This window comes from Trichoderma asperellum, chromosome 3 (genome assembly GCF_020647865.1).
Source record: "Trichoderma asperellum chromosome 3, complete sequence".
NCBI lineage: Eukaryota > Fungi > Ascomycota > Sordariomycetes > Hypocreales > Hypocreaceae > Trichoderma > Trichoderma asperellum.
In genome coordinates, this window is record NC_089417.1 from 5,412,501 (window position 1) to 5,430,005 (window position 17,505).

The 17,505-nt window shown below is 43.0% G+C and overlaps 7 protein-coding genes across 8 annotated transcripts in view; 5 read left to right on the forward strand and 2 right to left on the reverse strand.

Annotated features, from left to right (window-relative positions):
- Positions 1 to 1,378, reverse strand: part of TrAFT101_006381 (uncharacterized protein) — a 2,313-nt gene extending 935 nt beyond the window's left edge. The window contains exons 1-2 of the mRNA XM_024911119.2: positions 338 to 1,378; positions 1 to 252 (exon numbers count right to left, since the gene is read on the reverse strand). The exon at positions 1 to 252 is cut by the window's left edge and continues 588 nt beyond it. Of these exons, the coding sequence (XP_024754767.1) occupies positions 1 to 252; positions 338 to 1,279 (1,194 nt within the window). The 5' untranslated portion in view covers positions 1,280 to 1,378. The remainder of the gene's footprint in view (positions 253 to 337) is intronic.
- A 257-nt stretch (positions 1,379 to 1,635) lies between these two features.
- TrAFT101_006382 (uncharacterized protein) lies at positions 1,636 to 2,789 on the forward strand. Its single transcript, XM_024905659.2, has one exon. The coding sequence runs from the start codon at positions 1,746 to 1,748 to the stop codon at positions 2,688 to 2,690; it is 945 nt and encodes a 314-aa protein (XP_024754766.1). The 5' UTR covers positions 1,636 to 1,745; the 3' UTR covers positions 2,691 to 2,789.
- A 3,606-nt stretch (positions 2,790 to 6,395) lies between these two features.
- On the forward strand, positions 6,396 to 8,069 carry TrAFT101_006383 (uncharacterized protein; the record flags this gene model as incomplete). The annotated part of the gene is made up of 5 exons (XM_024902908.1): positions 6,396 to 6,549; positions 6,619 to 6,954; positions 7,008 to 7,285; positions 7,354 to 7,942; positions 7,996 to 8,069. 5 exons carry the CDS (start codon positions 6,396 to 6,398, stop codon positions 8,067 to 8,069), a joined length of 1,431 nt encoding a protein of 476 aa, XP_024754765.1.
- Positions 8,070 to 10,405: 2,336 nt separating this feature from the next.
- TrAFT101_006384 (uncharacterized protein) lies at positions 10,406 to 11,690 on the forward strand (the record flags this gene model as incomplete). Its single annotated transcript, XM_066127743.1, has 4 exons — positions 10,406 to 10,494; positions 10,547 to 10,875; positions 10,989 to 11,311; positions 11,364 to 11,690. 4 exons carry the CDS (start codon positions 10,406 to 10,408, stop codon positions 11,688 to 11,690), a joined length of 1,068 nt encoding a protein of 355 aa, XP_065983856.1.
- Positions 11,691 to 11,898: 208 nt separating this feature from the next.
- TrAFT101_006385 (uncharacterized protein) lies at positions 11,899 to 12,455 on the forward strand (the record flags this gene model as incomplete). Its single annotated transcript, XM_024906358.2, has 2 exons — positions 11,899 to 11,932; positions 12,001 to 12,455. 2 exons carry the CDS (start codon positions 11,899 to 11,901, stop codon positions 12,453 to 12,455), a joined length of 489 nt encoding a protein of 162 aa, XP_024754763.2.
- Positions 12,456 to 12,853: 398 nt separating this feature from the next.
- TrAFT101_012030 (uncharacterized protein) lies at positions 12,854 to 14,386 on the reverse strand. The gene has a single exon (XM_024909145.2). The coding sequence runs from the start codon at positions 14,218 to 14,220 to the stop codon at positions 12,892 to 12,894; it is 1,329 nt and encodes a 442-aa protein (XP_024754762.1). The 5' UTR covers positions 14,221 to 14,386; the 3' UTR covers positions 12,854 to 12,891.
- A 1,215-nt stretch (positions 14,387 to 15,601) lies between these two features.
- Positions 15,602 to 17,210, forward strand: TrAFT101_006386 (uncharacterized protein). Of its 2 annotated transcripts, XM_066127744.1 has the most exons (3): positions 15,602 to 15,961; positions 16,029 to 16,541; positions 16,601 to 17,210. In XM_066127744.1, the coding sequence occupies exons 1-3, from the start codon at positions 15,755 to 15,757 to the stop codon at positions 17,162 to 17,164; spliced, it is 1,284 nt and encodes a 427-aa protein (XP_065983857.1). In that variant the 5' UTR covers positions 15,602 to 15,754; the 3' UTR covers positions 17,165 to 17,210. The 2 variants fall into 2 exon arrangements, with proteins under 2 accessions (XP_065983857.1, XP_024754761.2); XM_024904698.2 differs by having other exon boundaries at positions 15,602 to 16,541.
- Positions 17,211 to 17,505: the final 295 nt, after the last annotated feature.

Genomic DNA, 17,505 nt, shown 5'->3' on the forward strand with positions numbered 1-17,505 from the left:
TGGTCGTTCATAAAACGGCCCATCGGGACCGTATGCGTTCTCTTCGACATAAACAATGCCCTTACCTCGCTTTCCCGCCATCTCTAGAACACTGTTCAGGCCGAGACCCTTCCTGGCAACAGATCCAGGACGGAAACCTTGTAGGAAAACATCAGCATCTTGAATGAGCTCACGCAGTCGAGCCAAGTCGTCATCCTTGTTGATATCCAGATCGATAGTTCGCACTCCTGCGTTCAAGGTGAGTTGCAAGGCCTATATGAGAAAATTTAGTTAGTGTCAAGAGCATATTCAGTTGTTATTTGGCATTTTACAGCTAGAATAGTTAAATCATCCTTACATTGATGTCAGGCAAGCCGCTGCAATTGATTCGAATGACGTCTGCACCAAATGCGGCCAGGGTAGTTCCGATTACTGGGCCAGCGATAATGCGTACCATCTCAACCACTTTGATTCCAGCCAATGGGCGTTTGTCTGCCAGAACGGGCATCGGCACTGGCGGAGTGGGAACTGCCTGGATTTGGCGAGCATAGTTCACAAGGGGGTGGCTCTCCAATCGCTTTCCCATAAATGTTTGCCTCCACCCGTCAGGGGTATAGCAAATACTACCGCAAAAGCCATTTTTCAGCATGATCATCTCGAGCTCGTCCGCGGTGTACTTCACGACATGTTCGCGGATGACACGGTAGGCGTCATCCGGGGTGGCGCACTTCGTAGCGGGATCCACACCAATCGCTCGGAGAACGGGTTCGGCATGTAGCGACCCGTGCAACTGATAGCAAACCCCAGGTGTTTTGGTAGGATAAATGGCTGTTGTCCGCAATCTCATTGGGGTGTCAAAAACACCCTTTTCAAAGTCGTGTGGGAAAAACTTGGATGTGTCGCCCATGCGAGCAAACGCCGTAAGGTCAAAACCATTGACGTTGACAGTAAGAACAGACCCCAGCCAAAGTGCGGCCTGGTCCGTATTGATTGACACTGTGCGGTTCTTGGCCCCATCTCTTGCTTCCAACAATTCATTGCCGACAACACCGCACATGGCATGGAGAGCGGCGGCAACGACGGGAGCCTTCAAAGGCCCAGGGATCATGGGCTCCGCGTGTCCGTCAAATTTCACAGACTTCCATATTTGAGGGTCCTTAGTAAAGCCTGGAGTAGTCTTGGCGAGAAACTCGAACACGCGTTGCGCATCATCGGGCACGGCAAGGAAGTCTTTGTCGACGAAGGTACCAGGGCCGTAAATGTCCGGGCTCGGAACAATTTCGTGGGTTGTTGAAGCCATGGTTCAGACGTATGCTCTAAGAGAGGAAGTTGAATATGGGGGGAAAGCTATCTGGGATCATGCTGGACAAACGCATAGTCGGTCACGCTTTTTATAGGCAGACGAGCAGATATATCGGCGTACCTATCTAGTAGTGCGTAATATCGACAACCACTAGAATTTTCATCGGGGTTCCTCCCGTCGCCTGTGTTCCTCGGGATGCCGCGGTGCTTGACCATTATCATCCGGGCCGCGGAACTCTAATCTGATCCGATCAAACAGCCGAGGCGTTGGCTCTCCTCTCCCCTAACCTATTGGATACGACAGCTATGGAAGGGCCGGAGCACGCTGATACCCCAAGGTGCGAATGCTCGTGTCCGTTGCGCAGTATATATAGGCTTACCCCTCGCACTCATTGTCATTACAGCTTATCATTTCAAATCAAATTCTCTTTCAAAATATCTCAAGCATTCCAATTGCAACTGCAATGTCGTCAGAAGCCGCCAACGGTGTCTGCGAATCCAAGCTTATTGTTTTGGATATTGGGTTGTCGGCCAATGTCCCTTCGATGACTACAGGGGCCGTTCTGGAGTTCTCGACAGATGGACAGCTTCAACGAACTCTTGTCCAATCACAGTCTCTCCCTGACGGCATTGCTGCGGATTACGCCAGTGGCCGAATGTTTTGGACGTGTATGGGCAAACCAGGAAAGCGCGACGGCGCTATTTACTCAGCAGACATGAACGGCGAGGATATCAAAACTGTCGTGTCCACGGGAACCATCAATACCCCCAAACAGTTGACCATTGATAGCGTTAACAAGAAAATTTACTTTTGTGACCGCGAAGGGTTGCGTGTCTATCGCTGCAATCTTGATGGCAGCGACTTAGAATGCGTTATCTCAACTGGCAGCGAGGAGGATCCCGAAGCGATGAAAGACGCTGAAAACTGGTGTGTTGGCATCACCGTTGCGCCACAACTAGGAAAGTTTTATTGGACGCAAAAGGGTCCATCCAAAGGGGGAAAAGGTCGGATCTTCTGCGCTAGCATCTCGACCCCATTGGGTGCGTCGTCAAGGTCCAGGCCGGATGTCCAGTGCATCTTGGGCAGCCTTCCAGAACCAATTGACCTTGATATCGATGAAAAGTCCCGCATTCTGTATTGGACTGACCGAGGAGAGATTCCTTTCGGTAACTCCTTGAACCGAATTCAGTTGAATGAATCTGGGTTGCCAGTGGAGGCATCGTCGAAACCTGACGTCCTTACACGCCACTTGAACGAGGCAATTGGACTAAAACTGGACAAAAAGAACGGCCATATTTATATAACCGACCTTGGTGGTAACTTATATCGCTGCGACATGGACGGCCAGAATAAAACGAAGCTATACTCAGATAATCAGCGAGCGCTCACTGGGCTGACTTTAATCTGAATTTAATCTGTGTTGTTAACATATTCTTATATTTTTAGCCGCCATGCTGGTAATATTAATATAGATGTTAATATAGATGTTAAGATTAGGATAGCAAAGCACTTTGTTGGATGTTTATTAACCACAAGAGATTGCTTCACTTATACTAGAGGAATACATTTGTAAAGGTTCGAGTCCTACAGGGAGAGTAAAGGGAGGAGTAGAGCTAGATATATTTTTGTTGCGGGATAGCAGCTAGGTATTAACAATTAATTACCTATTCTTGCTTTCTTTATTATTTAAAAAGGGAGTTTTATATATATATATGTATTTATAGTGTTACGACCTGGTCCTCCGTAACTACGAATCCTTTATAGGCAGCTGGTTCCGTTACAGTAACTGCTATAATAGTGCTTATTGGCCTAATCTTTTGCCCTGTTGGCTTAACGGTATAACAGATTGTTACATATAGTAATAAAGTTCTAGGGAGTTATATTAGAACTTTTTATTACCTTATAGCTTGTTTAATAAGCTAACTAAAATTTATATTATTATAAAGATTAATATTTTATAACAATCTCTTATTCTATTAAGCCAAATAAAGCAAAAGATTAAGGTAATAATTACTATTTTAGCAGTTACTATAACAAAACCAGCTGCCTATAAAAGAATTAACTATTTATAAAAAACCAGGTTATAATATAATACTCCCTCCCCCTAAGGCTTATTCTTAAGCCCTTTGCTAAGCCCTATAAGCCCTGCAGCAACAGCTATTCTAACCCCTAAGGCATTACTTAAATATTCCCTGTAGTACTACCTATAGGCTTTATTAAGCAGAGGTTTAAAAAAATTTAGCTTGCCTGCCTGTATTAAGCTAGATTTAAACTATAGGCTACTGGCTTCTAATAGTTATTATATAATAGTTTATTTTATTATAAAGCTAAATAAATATAATATATAATAATATTTAAATTATTAATATTATTATTATTATTATTATTTTAATAATTATATTTAAATATTTTAAATTATAATAAATATTATAATATTAAAAATTATATTTTAATTAATTAATTAAATAATATAAAAAAAACTAATATATAACTTACTTAGTTATATATATATATATAACAGGACTTTTATTTTAATAATTATATAAGCTGTTATAAAAGGTAATACTAGCCTAGGCTACTAGTATTAATAAATTTTCTTAGCTCTTTTGGTTTAATTAGTACCCTTTCTAATTCTGTTATAATAAGTATTTATTATATTATGTTCTTAAATAGCTTTTTTTTATATAGTATTATAATAACCTTTAATTATATAATTACAGCAGCTTTATAATATATTAATTATATTTGTTTTTTTAATAATAAAAATAGCTTTTTTATTATAATATATTATTAATATATATTAATATTTAATTAATATATATTATAAATTGCTTTTTTTATAATAATAAAACTTTTTATAAAATAATAAATATTATTATTATAATTACTGAAACCAGGTGGCCTACAATTTAATTTTAGTTTATGTAACATTCTGGTCCTATACCTAGTATAGGGTAGCTAGTTCCCAAGGGATAAGCCTCTAACGTTGGGTTTATGTTAGCAGAGAGATATAAGGGATCTTATAAGCGGTCTTAGTCATGTAGCTAATAACTTTAAATAAGAGTCCAATTTTAGTTGTTATATAAATGCTATATTAACGACTGACTATTTAAGCTATATCTAATAAGTGTAATAAACAGTTATATAGTAAGTCGTTCCGTAAGGCTCACGATTCAGATCGTGATCCTCTTATAGTGGCTTACTTTTATAATAGAGATCTGTCTAGGATGGCTTACTTTAAGGGCTGTGATCCTTTTTTAATTAGCTTATCGGTCTGTTATATATCCGGAGTATGTATTTTATAGTTTTAGGTTATAACAGTTTATTAATAATAGTAAAACTAAATAACTTTTAGCTACTAATAAAGCCTATAGTTAGTATTATAAAAGTACTTAGGGAGTGCTTTAGTAATTAGAATAGCTATTGCTTTAAGAGCTGCTGCTAAAAATAGCTTTACTTTATTATTTTAAAAAGCTATAGTACTTAAGGACAAGCCTTGGAGGGAGGGACAATTATATTATAACCTAGGTTATTATAATTATTAAATCCTTTATAAGTAAGTAGTTTTATTATAAACATTACTATAATAGTAATTAATAGCTGAAGTATTGCTTTATTTAGCTAAGTAATATATTAGACTTTTAAAATATTTATATATATATTTATAAATATAATTAAAAAACTAAATTATAAAATATTTAAATTAAAACATTACTTAAAGTTCAGGATTTTTATTTATATATATAAGAATATAAGGGTATAGGGTAGCAATTTAATAATTTGGGTTAGAAGATTATAATCGCAACTATCTTTTAAAAGTTCTAATACAAATCAACCTGGAAATCCTTTTCCTTTTATTTTTATTTTTTGCCTATTAATAAAGAATATAATAAAAAGTTTAATACCATTAGCAAGCTTAAAATCAGGGCTTTCTACTGGTATAACTTATTTTTTCTAATTCCTTTTAGTTAATAAGTTATTAAATAGTCTTTATATAAGGTTTCAAGTGCATTCCTATTATCGGACCGGCGGGGCGGCCTTCCGAGGCCTTCCGGGGCCTTCTAGGATCCCTGTTACCTTCCTTTACAGACTGTAAATAGGTAACCCCCTGATGCCTCAAAAGTGGAGCAAATCCGGCAACCTGATTGGTCAGAATCGCTTATATAAGCAAGATTCTAGGCTTCTGGTTGGTTGATTTCGTCGGGAGAACCTTTTGTTCGAATTTTTCGATTGATTTGAACAGTTGAAAAATGCCCTAAATGCCGTATAGCACCTATTTTTATAGGCCTTTTTCAGGGCTTTTAAAGCCTATTACCTATAATATACATTTAGTATAAAATTCAAGTAATAAGCTATAACTATTTATTATAATACTAAGCTAGAGGGTAAAACTTTAGGCAAATATATAATATATTAAACTGTAGGAGAATACGCATGGGCGGTTTCTGGTGCAATTGTTTCATTTGCCCGTGGTGTCCGATTCACGGCCTATGCTTAGCGACACTAGGGCCCACATGCCCCTGCGGCATGACACGCGTAAAATAGGTATCTAAGGGATGTAAAGAAAGTTTATGCTGGTTACAATCTACTCGGTCCGAGTTAAATATTAAGATGTAATCAACGAGACTCACCAATTAGGGGAAAGCGTCTTGGTTGCGTGTGCTGGAAGATGTATTTACACAGTCTGAGTCTTTCACTAGATATTTAGCTAACCAGTCGAGATATCACTGATCATTTCCACGGAATTTGCGGCCAGTAACCCGAGGTCCGCGGATATGGTATTCTCAGGTTTACTGTTGGCGAGCTCATGGCTAACAATGATATATAACAGCCCGGATCGGTAACATATGAAGCCAGCTCAGGTTTGGTCTTCAGTGTAACCCCTTTTGACTCTCTGTACAGCTCGCCTAGCACTTATTCTCGTCGGGCAGCACCACTTGCTATCAAAAGGCAGGCAGTTGGCCTATCAACAAGTATGTTTCTACCAAGATGCACGTTTCAAAGTCGCCTCCTGCGATTCGGTAGTACTTGTTCTTCTAGCCGGTACTCTCCTATATCAGCGAACATACTCCCCAAGAACACCCGGAAACGATTGTATCACTCAAACACCCGAATGAACTCCAGCAAACTGGCATCACGATCGTACCGCCTCTTTCTGGTTACAGCCGTCGGATACTGCAGCTACTTAGCTTGGACGATCTGTTCAACTGAAGAGAAACCCAAACCTGTTACACCAGCCGCTGAGAAGAAGAACCTAGTAGTCTTAGGTAATTCACGCCACTGGTGCCCTTGACTTCTGTATTGCCAGAAAGCAGTGCTAACATGCAGAGGAATAGGTACCGGATGGGGTTCCGTATCCTTTCTAAAAGACCTTGATATCGACAACTACAATGTCTTTGTCATTTCACCGCGCAACTATTTCCTCTTTACTCCTCTACTCCCCTCATGTACCACAGGTCTTGTGGAAGGGCACTCGCTGATGGAGCCGATCCGCAATTTCTTCAAGGGTAAAAGTGCCGTGGAGTTCTATGAAGCCGAAGCAACGGAGGTGGATCCCGAGAGACGTGTTGTTCACATCAAGCGCAACCACACGATACAAGGTGAAGTGGCACAATCCGTGATACCGTATGATATGTTGGTCGTCGGGGTAGGTGCGGATAACGCTACCTTCAGTAAGTCTCCGAACACATGTTTGTGGATGATGTGTATTAATCTTCTGTTGAAGATGTCCCGGGTGTTGAAGAGCACTCTTGCTTCCTGAAGAACGCCAATGATGCCCAGAAAATTCGCAACCGGATAACAGATTGCATTGAAACTGCGCTCTGCAAGGGGCGAAGCAGTGATGAAATCCAAAAACTGCTTCACTTCGTGGTTGTTGGGGGTGGTCCAACCGGAGTTGAGTTTGCGGCCGAACTACAGGACTACTACAAGGACGGCCTCAGAGACCGTTTTCCAGACATCATGGATGCCTTTCGCATTACTCTAATTGAAGCACTTCCAAATGTGAGTCTCGCTTCCTTGGCTTCCAAATATCCGGTTTAGCAACTAATATATTCCTATGGCTCCGTTAGGTTCTACCAATGTTCTCAAAGCAGTTAATGGATTATACTGAATCTACACTGAAAGCTGAAGCAATCAATGTCCTAACAAAGGCAAGCGTGAAAGAGGTCAGCAAAGACGATATCAGGGTAGAGGTGACTAAGCCAGACGGCACCAAGGATATCCAGACTATCCCCTATGGCCTGCTTGTGTGGGCTACAGGAAATAAGCAAAAGGGAATTATTGAGAACCTTGCAATGCGACTCAACAAGCAGCAAGACTCTCGACGCGGCCTAGTCGTAGATGGCTGTCTCGCCGTCCAGGGTGCGCACAATATATGGGCACTTGGAGATTGTGCCAACAGTAAACTTCCCCCAACTGCGCAAGTCGCCCACCAACAAGGCAGCTACTTAGCCAATGTCTTCAATGCAATGGCACGCACTCCGTCATCAGGAGGCCCCGAAGTCCAACCGTTTGACTACAATCACCAGGGCGCCCTAGCCTATATTGGCATGGACAAGGCTGTTGCAGACCTCAATCTTCTTGGATTTAACATCTCTAGTCATGGATTCTTCACATTTCTTTTTTGGAAGGCTGCTTATTTAAATATGTGTTTAAGTGGTAAGTCTTTGCAAGTCAGAAACAATACATAGAATCTAATCTTTCTTCAATAGCCCGAAGCCGGTTTCTAGTAACAACAGACTGGATGAAAGCTAGGGTGTTTGGTAGGGATATGTTTCGGGAATAATATTATATAAAAGTACCTCTGACTTTTTTTTACACTCGTCCTGTCATGATTCAGGGTACCGACCATAAGCATTATAAATCCCGGGTTCTCGGGGTTGGCAGGGTCATGTGCGGCGGAAGCATGATAAAAGGGCGTCAATGTTGTAGCATAAGAGAGCCAAAATGCCGCTACAATCCGTTAGTGCTTATCTCAGTATCCAAATTAGGTTGGTTTACCGAAGGAGGCAAAAACGACGAAGACAAAGGTATTGCCTAAAATAAATTGGAGCACGGATGCAAGAATCAAAACCAAGACCCCGAAAAAGTACTGAGAGCCACTACACATCTGTCAGTCAGGAAACTGAAGAAAGACTGCGGTTTCACCCACACCTTCGCAGCTCCAGCTCCAAAACTACCTCGAAACTCCATCAATTCACAAGCAAACGGAGTCAAGGCGAGGATAAACCCCATAATACCACTGTTACATATCAGCTCATTGAACAACTGGAGAATTGCATGGAAGATACAATTACATGATGGCACGTACAGTGGTGTAGGATCCCCGAGAAATGCCTTCAAGTTGAGGCTATTAATATACGGCTGTTTGACTAGCGTTGGCCCGTGGGAATTGGGCTAGATGCCTATAGTTGAAGTGCAACCCTCCTCATTGCTGTTCATGATAAGTCGAATGGGAAAATGAGATAGAAGTCTAGCAGATCACTGAGGAAGATTCAGTGAGGACAAAGAACGATATATCAACGCATCGTCCTGTCACTTATAGACGTTTCTCGAATAGGTCGAATGGCTCGGATTGGAAGCACCAAAGGGTTCCGAAATTTTGCACGCTGTTTTTCTCACCTGCCACTTTTAACTACTCGGAACTCGGCCACAAAAGTATAATTCACGAAATCACCGAGACATGACCCAATTACTTGACCATATGTCAGCGTTTTCATAACATTGTTCATTAACGGTACATTGTGCATGAAATTTTTTTCCCGTACTCAACTTAATATTGTGAATTTGGCCAATCCGTAACATGTAGATCCGAAGATAAAACTAATGTCTCCTTTCACCCTAGATCCTATTTTAAAATCTAGATGGAGTTACCAACCTGACCTGCTTAGCGTATCTTTGTGGACCCAAATGTAAGCTATGTTCTTCTGTCTTCGATTATGAGTATAGATTTCTCTTTATAAACTCCAGATACCTGGATCATAAAATCTTAATTCTTCTTATAGTACTATACGTGCTACCGATTGAAAGTAAATAGTTTTGAATTCTACTTGTGTTAAGAGAGGTTAACCAACAGGTACTGCTCGCTGTTTGTTTAGTTAGACAAGCGTTCTCGTGTATAGTTTAGCTTAACTACTCAGCAGATGTTGCACCAGTCTTTTCAGCGGCAATGTTAAAAATAAAAAGGCACTTGTGAGAAATTGACGATAGCCTCCGGACCATTAAGACATCGTTTTGGATGTCATCCAGGCGCGTCAAGTGTCCGACGAGATGCAGAACCAAGCGCCCCGCCCCCTCCCCCCTTGTCGTTATTGTGAGGCACTCTGCGGTTCTGAAAAATCGAATGACTCACGGATTACAATCGCCTGTGGTCGACTTAAAAACCTCTGTGGGATCAGATCCTTAGCATGATTCGCCGGCCCGTCACATCAACTCTCTGTGAATCTTCGTAGCTGGGATATGAATTGAACAGACCGCGATTCCCAGCCACGAGTAAGGTTATAAACCACCCATCTAGTGATGTTATGAGTAAGATACATATTAGAGGTATCAGTGAACTTTCCTGCTTCTTGACATCAACTGAATTTACTTTTACAGACTACAATATCACCAACACGATCTGTTAGGACATGACTGAAGTCATCTCAACACCTTCGGGCTACCCCATCTTGGGGAACGTGCTTGACGTCGACCCAGAACATCCACACAATAGTCTTGCTCGAATGGTTAGCACATATGGTAGGCTTGCTGGAACACATTTAGATAGAGTCAATGGATTGATGTTTCATAAGGTCCAATTGTTCGTCTTCGATAGCCACGTGATCGTATTTTCGTGGCGAACTATGGTCTAGCACAAGAGCTGTTTGACGAAAAGAGATACTAAACGTCAGTGTCCGGCTCACTGCAACAAGTTCGAAACGCACTTCATGATGAAATCTTTACTGCATACCCGGGCGAGCACAACTGGGAGACTGCGCACCGCACATTAATGCCTGCTTTTGGCCCGTTGTCAATAGGGGACGTGTTTTGGGTACTTATGCCTGCTCGTCAAGTACTTAAGTGGACTTTTCCAATGCAGTATTGACAAGCTATGGAATAGAAATGCGAAGACATCTATCTCAAATGATTATTAAATGGGCACGTTTTGGCCCTGACATGCCAAGCGATGTCCAGGACGACTTCATGCGACTCACGCTCAATTCCATACCCCTGTAAAACTCACCCAGATCTGCTGTTAGCTTGCCGAACTAACTCAATATCCAGATGTGCCATGGGTACGAGATTCCACTCATTCTACCACGAAAGTCAACATCCATTCGTTCGGGCTATGGTCGGTGTGCTCACCGAGTCATTCACTCGATCTAGGCGACCTCCTCTTAGTAAAATCCTCTTCCAAACCCAAGAGAAAAAGTATCGAGAGGATATAGAGGAACTGGAGGCAGTAGCAAAAGAACTTCTCAATGACCGCAGAGCAAACCCCAGAAGCAAGAAAGACCTTCTTAATGCGATGATATTGAATAAGGATCCAAAGACAGGGGAATCTCTAGACAATGATACGATCATCCGTAATATGATTATATTTCTGATCGCTGGTATGAATATTCTGCCTGCCACTCCAAAATCTACATTACCTATGAGATCCAAGGCCACGAGACTACGGCGGGCTTACTTTCGTTCCTCTTTTATGAGCTTTGGCAAAACCTAGAGGTTTATCGTAAAACGCAAGAAGAAATTGACACAGTTGGAAGTGGAAACATAACCCTGAGTCACACGTCAATGCTTCCTTACATCAAGGCATATCTGCGAGAAACCCTTCGTCTTCACCCTACCGAACCTGCATTCACACTTCAGGCAAAAGGAGACCAGATTCTTGATGACCGTTTCCTGATAAAAGACGGTGAATATGTTCAAGTTCTCTTGGCACAGTTTCACCGCGATCCGGAGTTGTGGAGCCCTAACGCTGAGGAATTCAAGCCCTCAAGGATGATGGATAAAGCTTTCGGAAAACCCCCACCAAACGCTTGGAAGGTAAGTATTCCTCCACTTCAATTTCACATGATATTAAAGACTAATGCCATAGAAGCCATTTGGAAAGGGCATCCGTGCTTGCATTGGCCGAACTTTTGCTTGGCAAGAATCACCGCTCGTCGTGGCCTCTTTGCTGCAAGCATTTCACTTTACCAACAATAACCCTTCATATCAGCTTCGAATCCAAACAACTCCCACGATTAAACCGCAGGATTTCTTCATACGTGCAAGGCTTCGCGATCCAAGTTTCCTCGATCGCATTGCAGTTGGACCAACAAGTCAGCTCGCCAAGGCCAGTGCAACTTCATCAAAACCAAATCAAACTCACTCGCAGAGCGACCTTCCGCCTCTTTTGGTTCTCTTTGGGTCCAACACATGAAGTTGTGAAGCTCCCGCCCAATCACTAGCATCGTCCGCAGAAGAACACGGATTTGCTGCTTAAGCCAAGTCCCTAGATACCGTGACCGGTGATCTACCGCAAGAAGTCCCAGTAGCAATTATAACGGCGAGCTATGAGAGGCAACCGCCTGACAATGCTGCTCATTATGTAGAGTGGCTGACAGCTGGTAATAATCCTCAGTTAAAAAATGTGCGGCATGCTGTCTTTGGGGTTTGAAAGCAGTAAGTTTGCATTTCTGTAGCCAAAGGTTGCGCATATGTAACTACTATTTATACTGTTCTGTTGGCAGAGGAATGGCATTCGACATATCAAAAGTTGCCAACTGTTATTGATGATGCTCTCGCTAATGGCAAAGGCAAGCGTATCACCAGCCGTGCAGCCGTCGACGTTACACAAGGCAACATTTTCGACGTTTTCGACGATTGGCAGGATCCAAAGTTCTGGCCGGAGTTGAGTGACGCATCTGGCAACACTTCCGGCTCTCAAGAACCCGGGACTAAAGAACTCAAAGTTCAAGTCAATATCAAAGGTCGGTCTAGTCTTCTTCGTCAAGATGTTCAGACCGGAGAAGTGACTGAACTCCGTTTGTTGACCAAGCCTGGAGCACCGAGAAAGCGCCATATCGGTATCCGTCCCCCACTAGGCTTACATATCGTGCTAGAGACTACTTGGCGGTCCTTCCACTCAATCCACCTTGATACTCCTGCTAGAGACCGTATAGCGCTAGAGTATACTGTAGATTGATTTCAGGGAGCATTGCAATTTGCAGATTATTGATTAGTTAGATTGATAATAGTAGTGATTTCTAAATTTATAAGAATATTTTATAGTGTTTTTAAATAATATAAAATATAATATATATTTAAAATATATTTATAAAATCTACTTAAGTAATTATACTAAATAAACTCTTAAGATAAAGGAAGAAATTTTAAAATTAAAAAAAAAAAAACTATAAATAAATTAATTTATAAAATTATATACATGTAAATTTATATAAAGGTATTTAAATTCTTTATAATTATAAAGTACATTAATTTTATTTTTAAAAACTTCAATATAATATAAAAACAGTTATTAAAAATTATAATAGTATAAAAGAATTAAACAAATAATATTAACTATACAAAAAACTAAAGAATTGCCTATTTAATATAAAAGCTTTACTATCAGGAGCACTCTACTCCCGCCGCAGGGTAGCAATAACCTCCCCTGCTAGGAACTTGAGGTTTCTCCGTATATCAGTGTTGAGCTGGTCAAACAACCCCAGAGGAAGTGGTAGTGAGTTGCCCTTGTCTTCTTGTTGGCCGAGTTCTGAAATCTGAATCTCTCCCACCATATTGGCACTGAAGCCTTGGTTCTGTAGCTTTATTGACAGTTGGTTTACTAGACGCTGAACATAGGGCAGTTCGCTTAGGACCCTCTGCGCGGCCATGTACGCAGGATCATCTTCGTCTGGCTCTCCAGGGCCAGCGGGGCATGAAAGTGTTTTATCGAGGAAAGCATGAACACTCATACTGAGGGGCGAGTAAGTCCCCAAACTGTCTCCGGATCTGCCGCACCAGAGATGCGGCCGCCGTGCTGCTGAGATGTATTGTCCAAGTACCCTGAGAATAATGAGAGACATCATGACGAGGATAAATCCATCCTGAGAGCATGAGCACTTCAAAACCTCGCCGATGACGTTGATGGTTTGCTGGTTGGTAGCAAAAACATTGCTTCCGGGTGTGCCGCAAATGTCCATGGCGTCTAAATTCTCACATGAATTGGATGAATTGGAGAAGGCCTGCTTCACAATAGCCATTACTTGCAGCATGCAACACGAGTCAGCCTCGCTTCTACGTGAGCGAGGCACGTCGTCAGGAACCAATGGCTCAACGTCGGAACGTAATGCCGGCTCAATGACAGAATTTTCGAAGAAAGCCAAGGACCCAGCAGAGTCGGAATTGGCATCTTTTCTGCCAGCAACTTCTGAAACATCTGCGGATGCTTGATCCACTCCGTTTGTGACGTCGCAGTTCAAGAGCTCTAACATCTGAGGTGTAAGCAAATGCAAGGTCTCGTCGTTTTCAGTCGCAAAGTCTGAGAGTTGCATTGGCATCAAGTTATCTGACAAAGCAGGGTACGGGGTAGATGCTCTAGAATTTTCATCAGTGGAATCAGCACATCGCGATAGATAGTCCTCAATCGATATGGCGTAGTCCGCCGCGAACCACATTTCTAATCGACTTAGAGGATTGAAAATAGGCTTTGGTGCTGCGGGCGAAGGACTCGCATCGGCGGTGCTTGGTCTATCTAAAGCCGTCGACTGGCTTGATTGAGCGCGTTTCCTCCCCTTTCTCTTTGTAGCAACATAATTGCACGCGATTTTCTTCTTGGCACAACGCGAACAGGTTGGCTTTTCTTTATTACATTTCAACTTGGATACTGCGCATGCGTTGCAGCTATCACGAAGTTTCAACGTCGTGTTGTTTTGCAGCGGCTCTTCCGAAGATGCTTGGCTTTGCATGCTGACATACAGGGTTTTCTCAAGTACGCAATATAGGAGAATTTCTGGCGAGTGGCTAGTTAACGTGGTTATCTGGTAAACGTGATTATATGTTACCACCAAGACAACGTCAACGCATTAGACACAACCTTTTTCATGTGGGATCGCAATAATGCATTGCATCTGAGGGAGTTTCTATGATTTAAACAAAAAAAAAGCTGAAAAGAAAGGAACAGAAGGAACGGAGGGGAAATACTACCCCAGTGGTTGCACCCGGCTAATGTTACTATCAAGATGAAGGATCATTATTGCAACATGCTGCACATCAGACTTGCTGATTATGGGGTATAGGCCCAGATTATCTCTCTACCACGTACAGTTCGCATATAACCCACCAATCATACAGGCGAAATTATATGAGTCCAGCGTCACTTTACAGCAAATCCTCGCTGTCAAGGTACCTGTAAAATTTCCAATTATCCATAGAAATTCAATTCTAAATCTCAAAAAATCATGACTACATACGCACCAATCATATGGTAGTACCCACTTACACACGCGCTGAACTGCGGAGGATTCTTTTTCTGGCATTTCCGTATTCCGTGTATCCGTCCCGTCCCCGTCCCATCGCTTCAAAGAGAGGGGTAAGAGTGTTCAACAGGGGCATGGACGTAAGACAGAGTAGTGTTCCGAGTTTGCTCAGTATCGATTGAGTTGGTACCAGACTGTTCTACCCCTCATGGGCCAAAGACAACGCGCGATGGTGATGAGGCTGCAGGTTCGCTGTCCGAGTCTGCAGTGCTTACCCTTACCACACTCAACAATCTCAGTGGCGAGGTATATACCTGCTGGGGAATGATTGCAACCCACCATACGAATGATTGTAACCCACCATACATCACTTCGCTGTCCGACTGTTTGCATGAAGCAGCAAGGCTGGCAGAGTAACACGCGATACGCTTGCAGGATGAATTATATGTTTCTTTTCCGATATCCCTTCGTGGTTGGTCCAACGACCCGTGTCAGTAAGCTATGTCTGGTGAAGCGTAGGGCGTAAGCCGACTTCCTACTTACTCTGTTACATGTGGCTGCGGCGGGACGGGAAATTGTGTATCGGTTGTCTGGAATGTCCTATAAGCGGGCACTTTTGGTAACCCCGCCTCCTTCAACTAGATCTTGCGACAGACGAGGCTGAGTGTAGGATTTCATCTCGGGTCCACCCATCATCTCCTTGCATTTGCGCAAAGCAGTGGGTTGCCTATCTGCTGGGGAAGAACAGACAATCCAAGATAAGCGCTGCCTGCAAATCAAGGGAATATGACTGGTCAGGGAAGAACTGAAGAAAGAGAAAAACCCGTAATCCATGATATAACCCTTTTAAACTTGCCAAGATGCTTCAAGAACTCGCAGGAGAGCTAATCCGTTGGGTTTCGGCTCCCTTGCAGGGCATAAATATGTAATATCCAAGCCATGCATCTCTATGTTGCATCTGAGCATCGGACCTTGTACCCGTTCTTGAACCTCAGCGCCATATCCGTTCACCCTTTGTTACACTATGCATCTTAACACCTTGTTTAATGTTGAGGAATGCATTAGAAACCTCATAGACGCCACTAAGGCATTCAGTGAGAAATGCCAGCTTGGATATTCGATATCATCGAGTGAGCTCGCCCCAGCGAGACAGAACTTGCTCATGCTTCTGGCGGAGCTGCAAGTTCTGTTATTCCAGCCCACCGATTTCCTCCGCAGTTTAGCAAGTCAAGTACGGCACCTTTTTTATTCCCTTGTCTCTCATCTTGCCTGTTCTTGACTTATCTCTTCTCCCCTAGGTCCAAATCCTTGCATGCCTTCAGTGGTTGGGGGATTTTCAAGCGCTTGCCTGCATTCCGTTAAATAATAGTGTTCAAATTCAGGAAATATCTGACGTTGTTGGCGTGCCAGAAGCACAGTTGAGCCGTATACTATGCATGATGACCACAGCTGGATTTCTTTACGAGCCACAGCCAGGCTACATCGCACACACTCCCCTCTCAGCCAGTTTCGTCACCCGGCCGTCTCATCTGGATGCCGCTCTGTTCCTAGCAGGGACGGCCGCCCCCGCTGCGTTGAACATGGCCGTAGCCACAAAGAGCTACGGCCATACTGATAGCCCTTATGAATGTGCTTACTCGATTGCATTTAACACAGCACAATCTTTCCAGTCGAGCTGTGGCACTAACCCAAAATTGAAGAGGCAGTTTGTGGCCTATACTCGTCATATGGATTCCACCGACGATGAAACTGCTACCGAGCTACTCGGTCGCCTTGATTGGCTCAAATTAGGCAACGCGCGAGTTGCAGACGTGAGAGACTCCATTTCCTTGTGGTGGTAGATGCGTATACTTACAAAGGGGCAAAATAGGTGGTTGCTGAGTCCATATCACCTGCTTCAGCACTGGCTAAACTCTACCCATCATTGAACTTTGTCGTGCAAATGAACGACACCACATCTGCATCGAACGGCTATACGATGAATAACCAACTGATGGACCGCATTTTGGTGCAGCAGCGGACCAGTGGACAGCAACAGGTCGTAAAGGATGCGGCGGTATACATGGTACGCTTGACATCGTCAGTTCTGGTGACGCCTTTCTCCCAGCTTCGTACGCAGATTCTGGCGGAGCTGGAGGCACACGTAAACGTTCTGAGCGCAAACCCAGCGGCTACCTTGATCTTACAGGTGAGGGTTCTTCCTAAAACCACTTCTCTTGAACACTATACCGCGGGCACTGCTCGTGTCCTTGATCTGTCTCTGCTGCAATTAGGAAGCGATCGTCCCATGGAAATAACTGATATCTTTGCCTTGGTGGACGACGTTCATCATGATGGAAGTGGCAGGCTCGTCATTGTAAAGAATATGTGTGTGCAGAATAGTGCTTTTGTGGTCCTAGGAGTGAAGTACCAAGCCGGACCTTATGTACAATAATATCAGTTCTATTAGCTGTAATTGAACATGATGTTAACATTGGCAACATGTCCTTGGAGGCCTGAGCGGCAATACCAAGCCCCGAAAACCTCTGCTTCATCTTGTAAAAGGTAAGAACATGAACAAAGATGCCGAAAGTGTAGCCACGTTCCGCCTACAACAACGGCCCTGCTGGATTTGAACTCGCGTAGATGCAGAGCTACTATGTTCCCCACACAGACCAGTAGTTGTGTCTAAACGGCAACTTCAACTGACGAAGCCGCATTCGATCCACGTGCAAGAAGCCCCAGGAGGAGGCGGGAGGAGGCGGATGCAATGCTTCGTATGCAACGCACAGTATA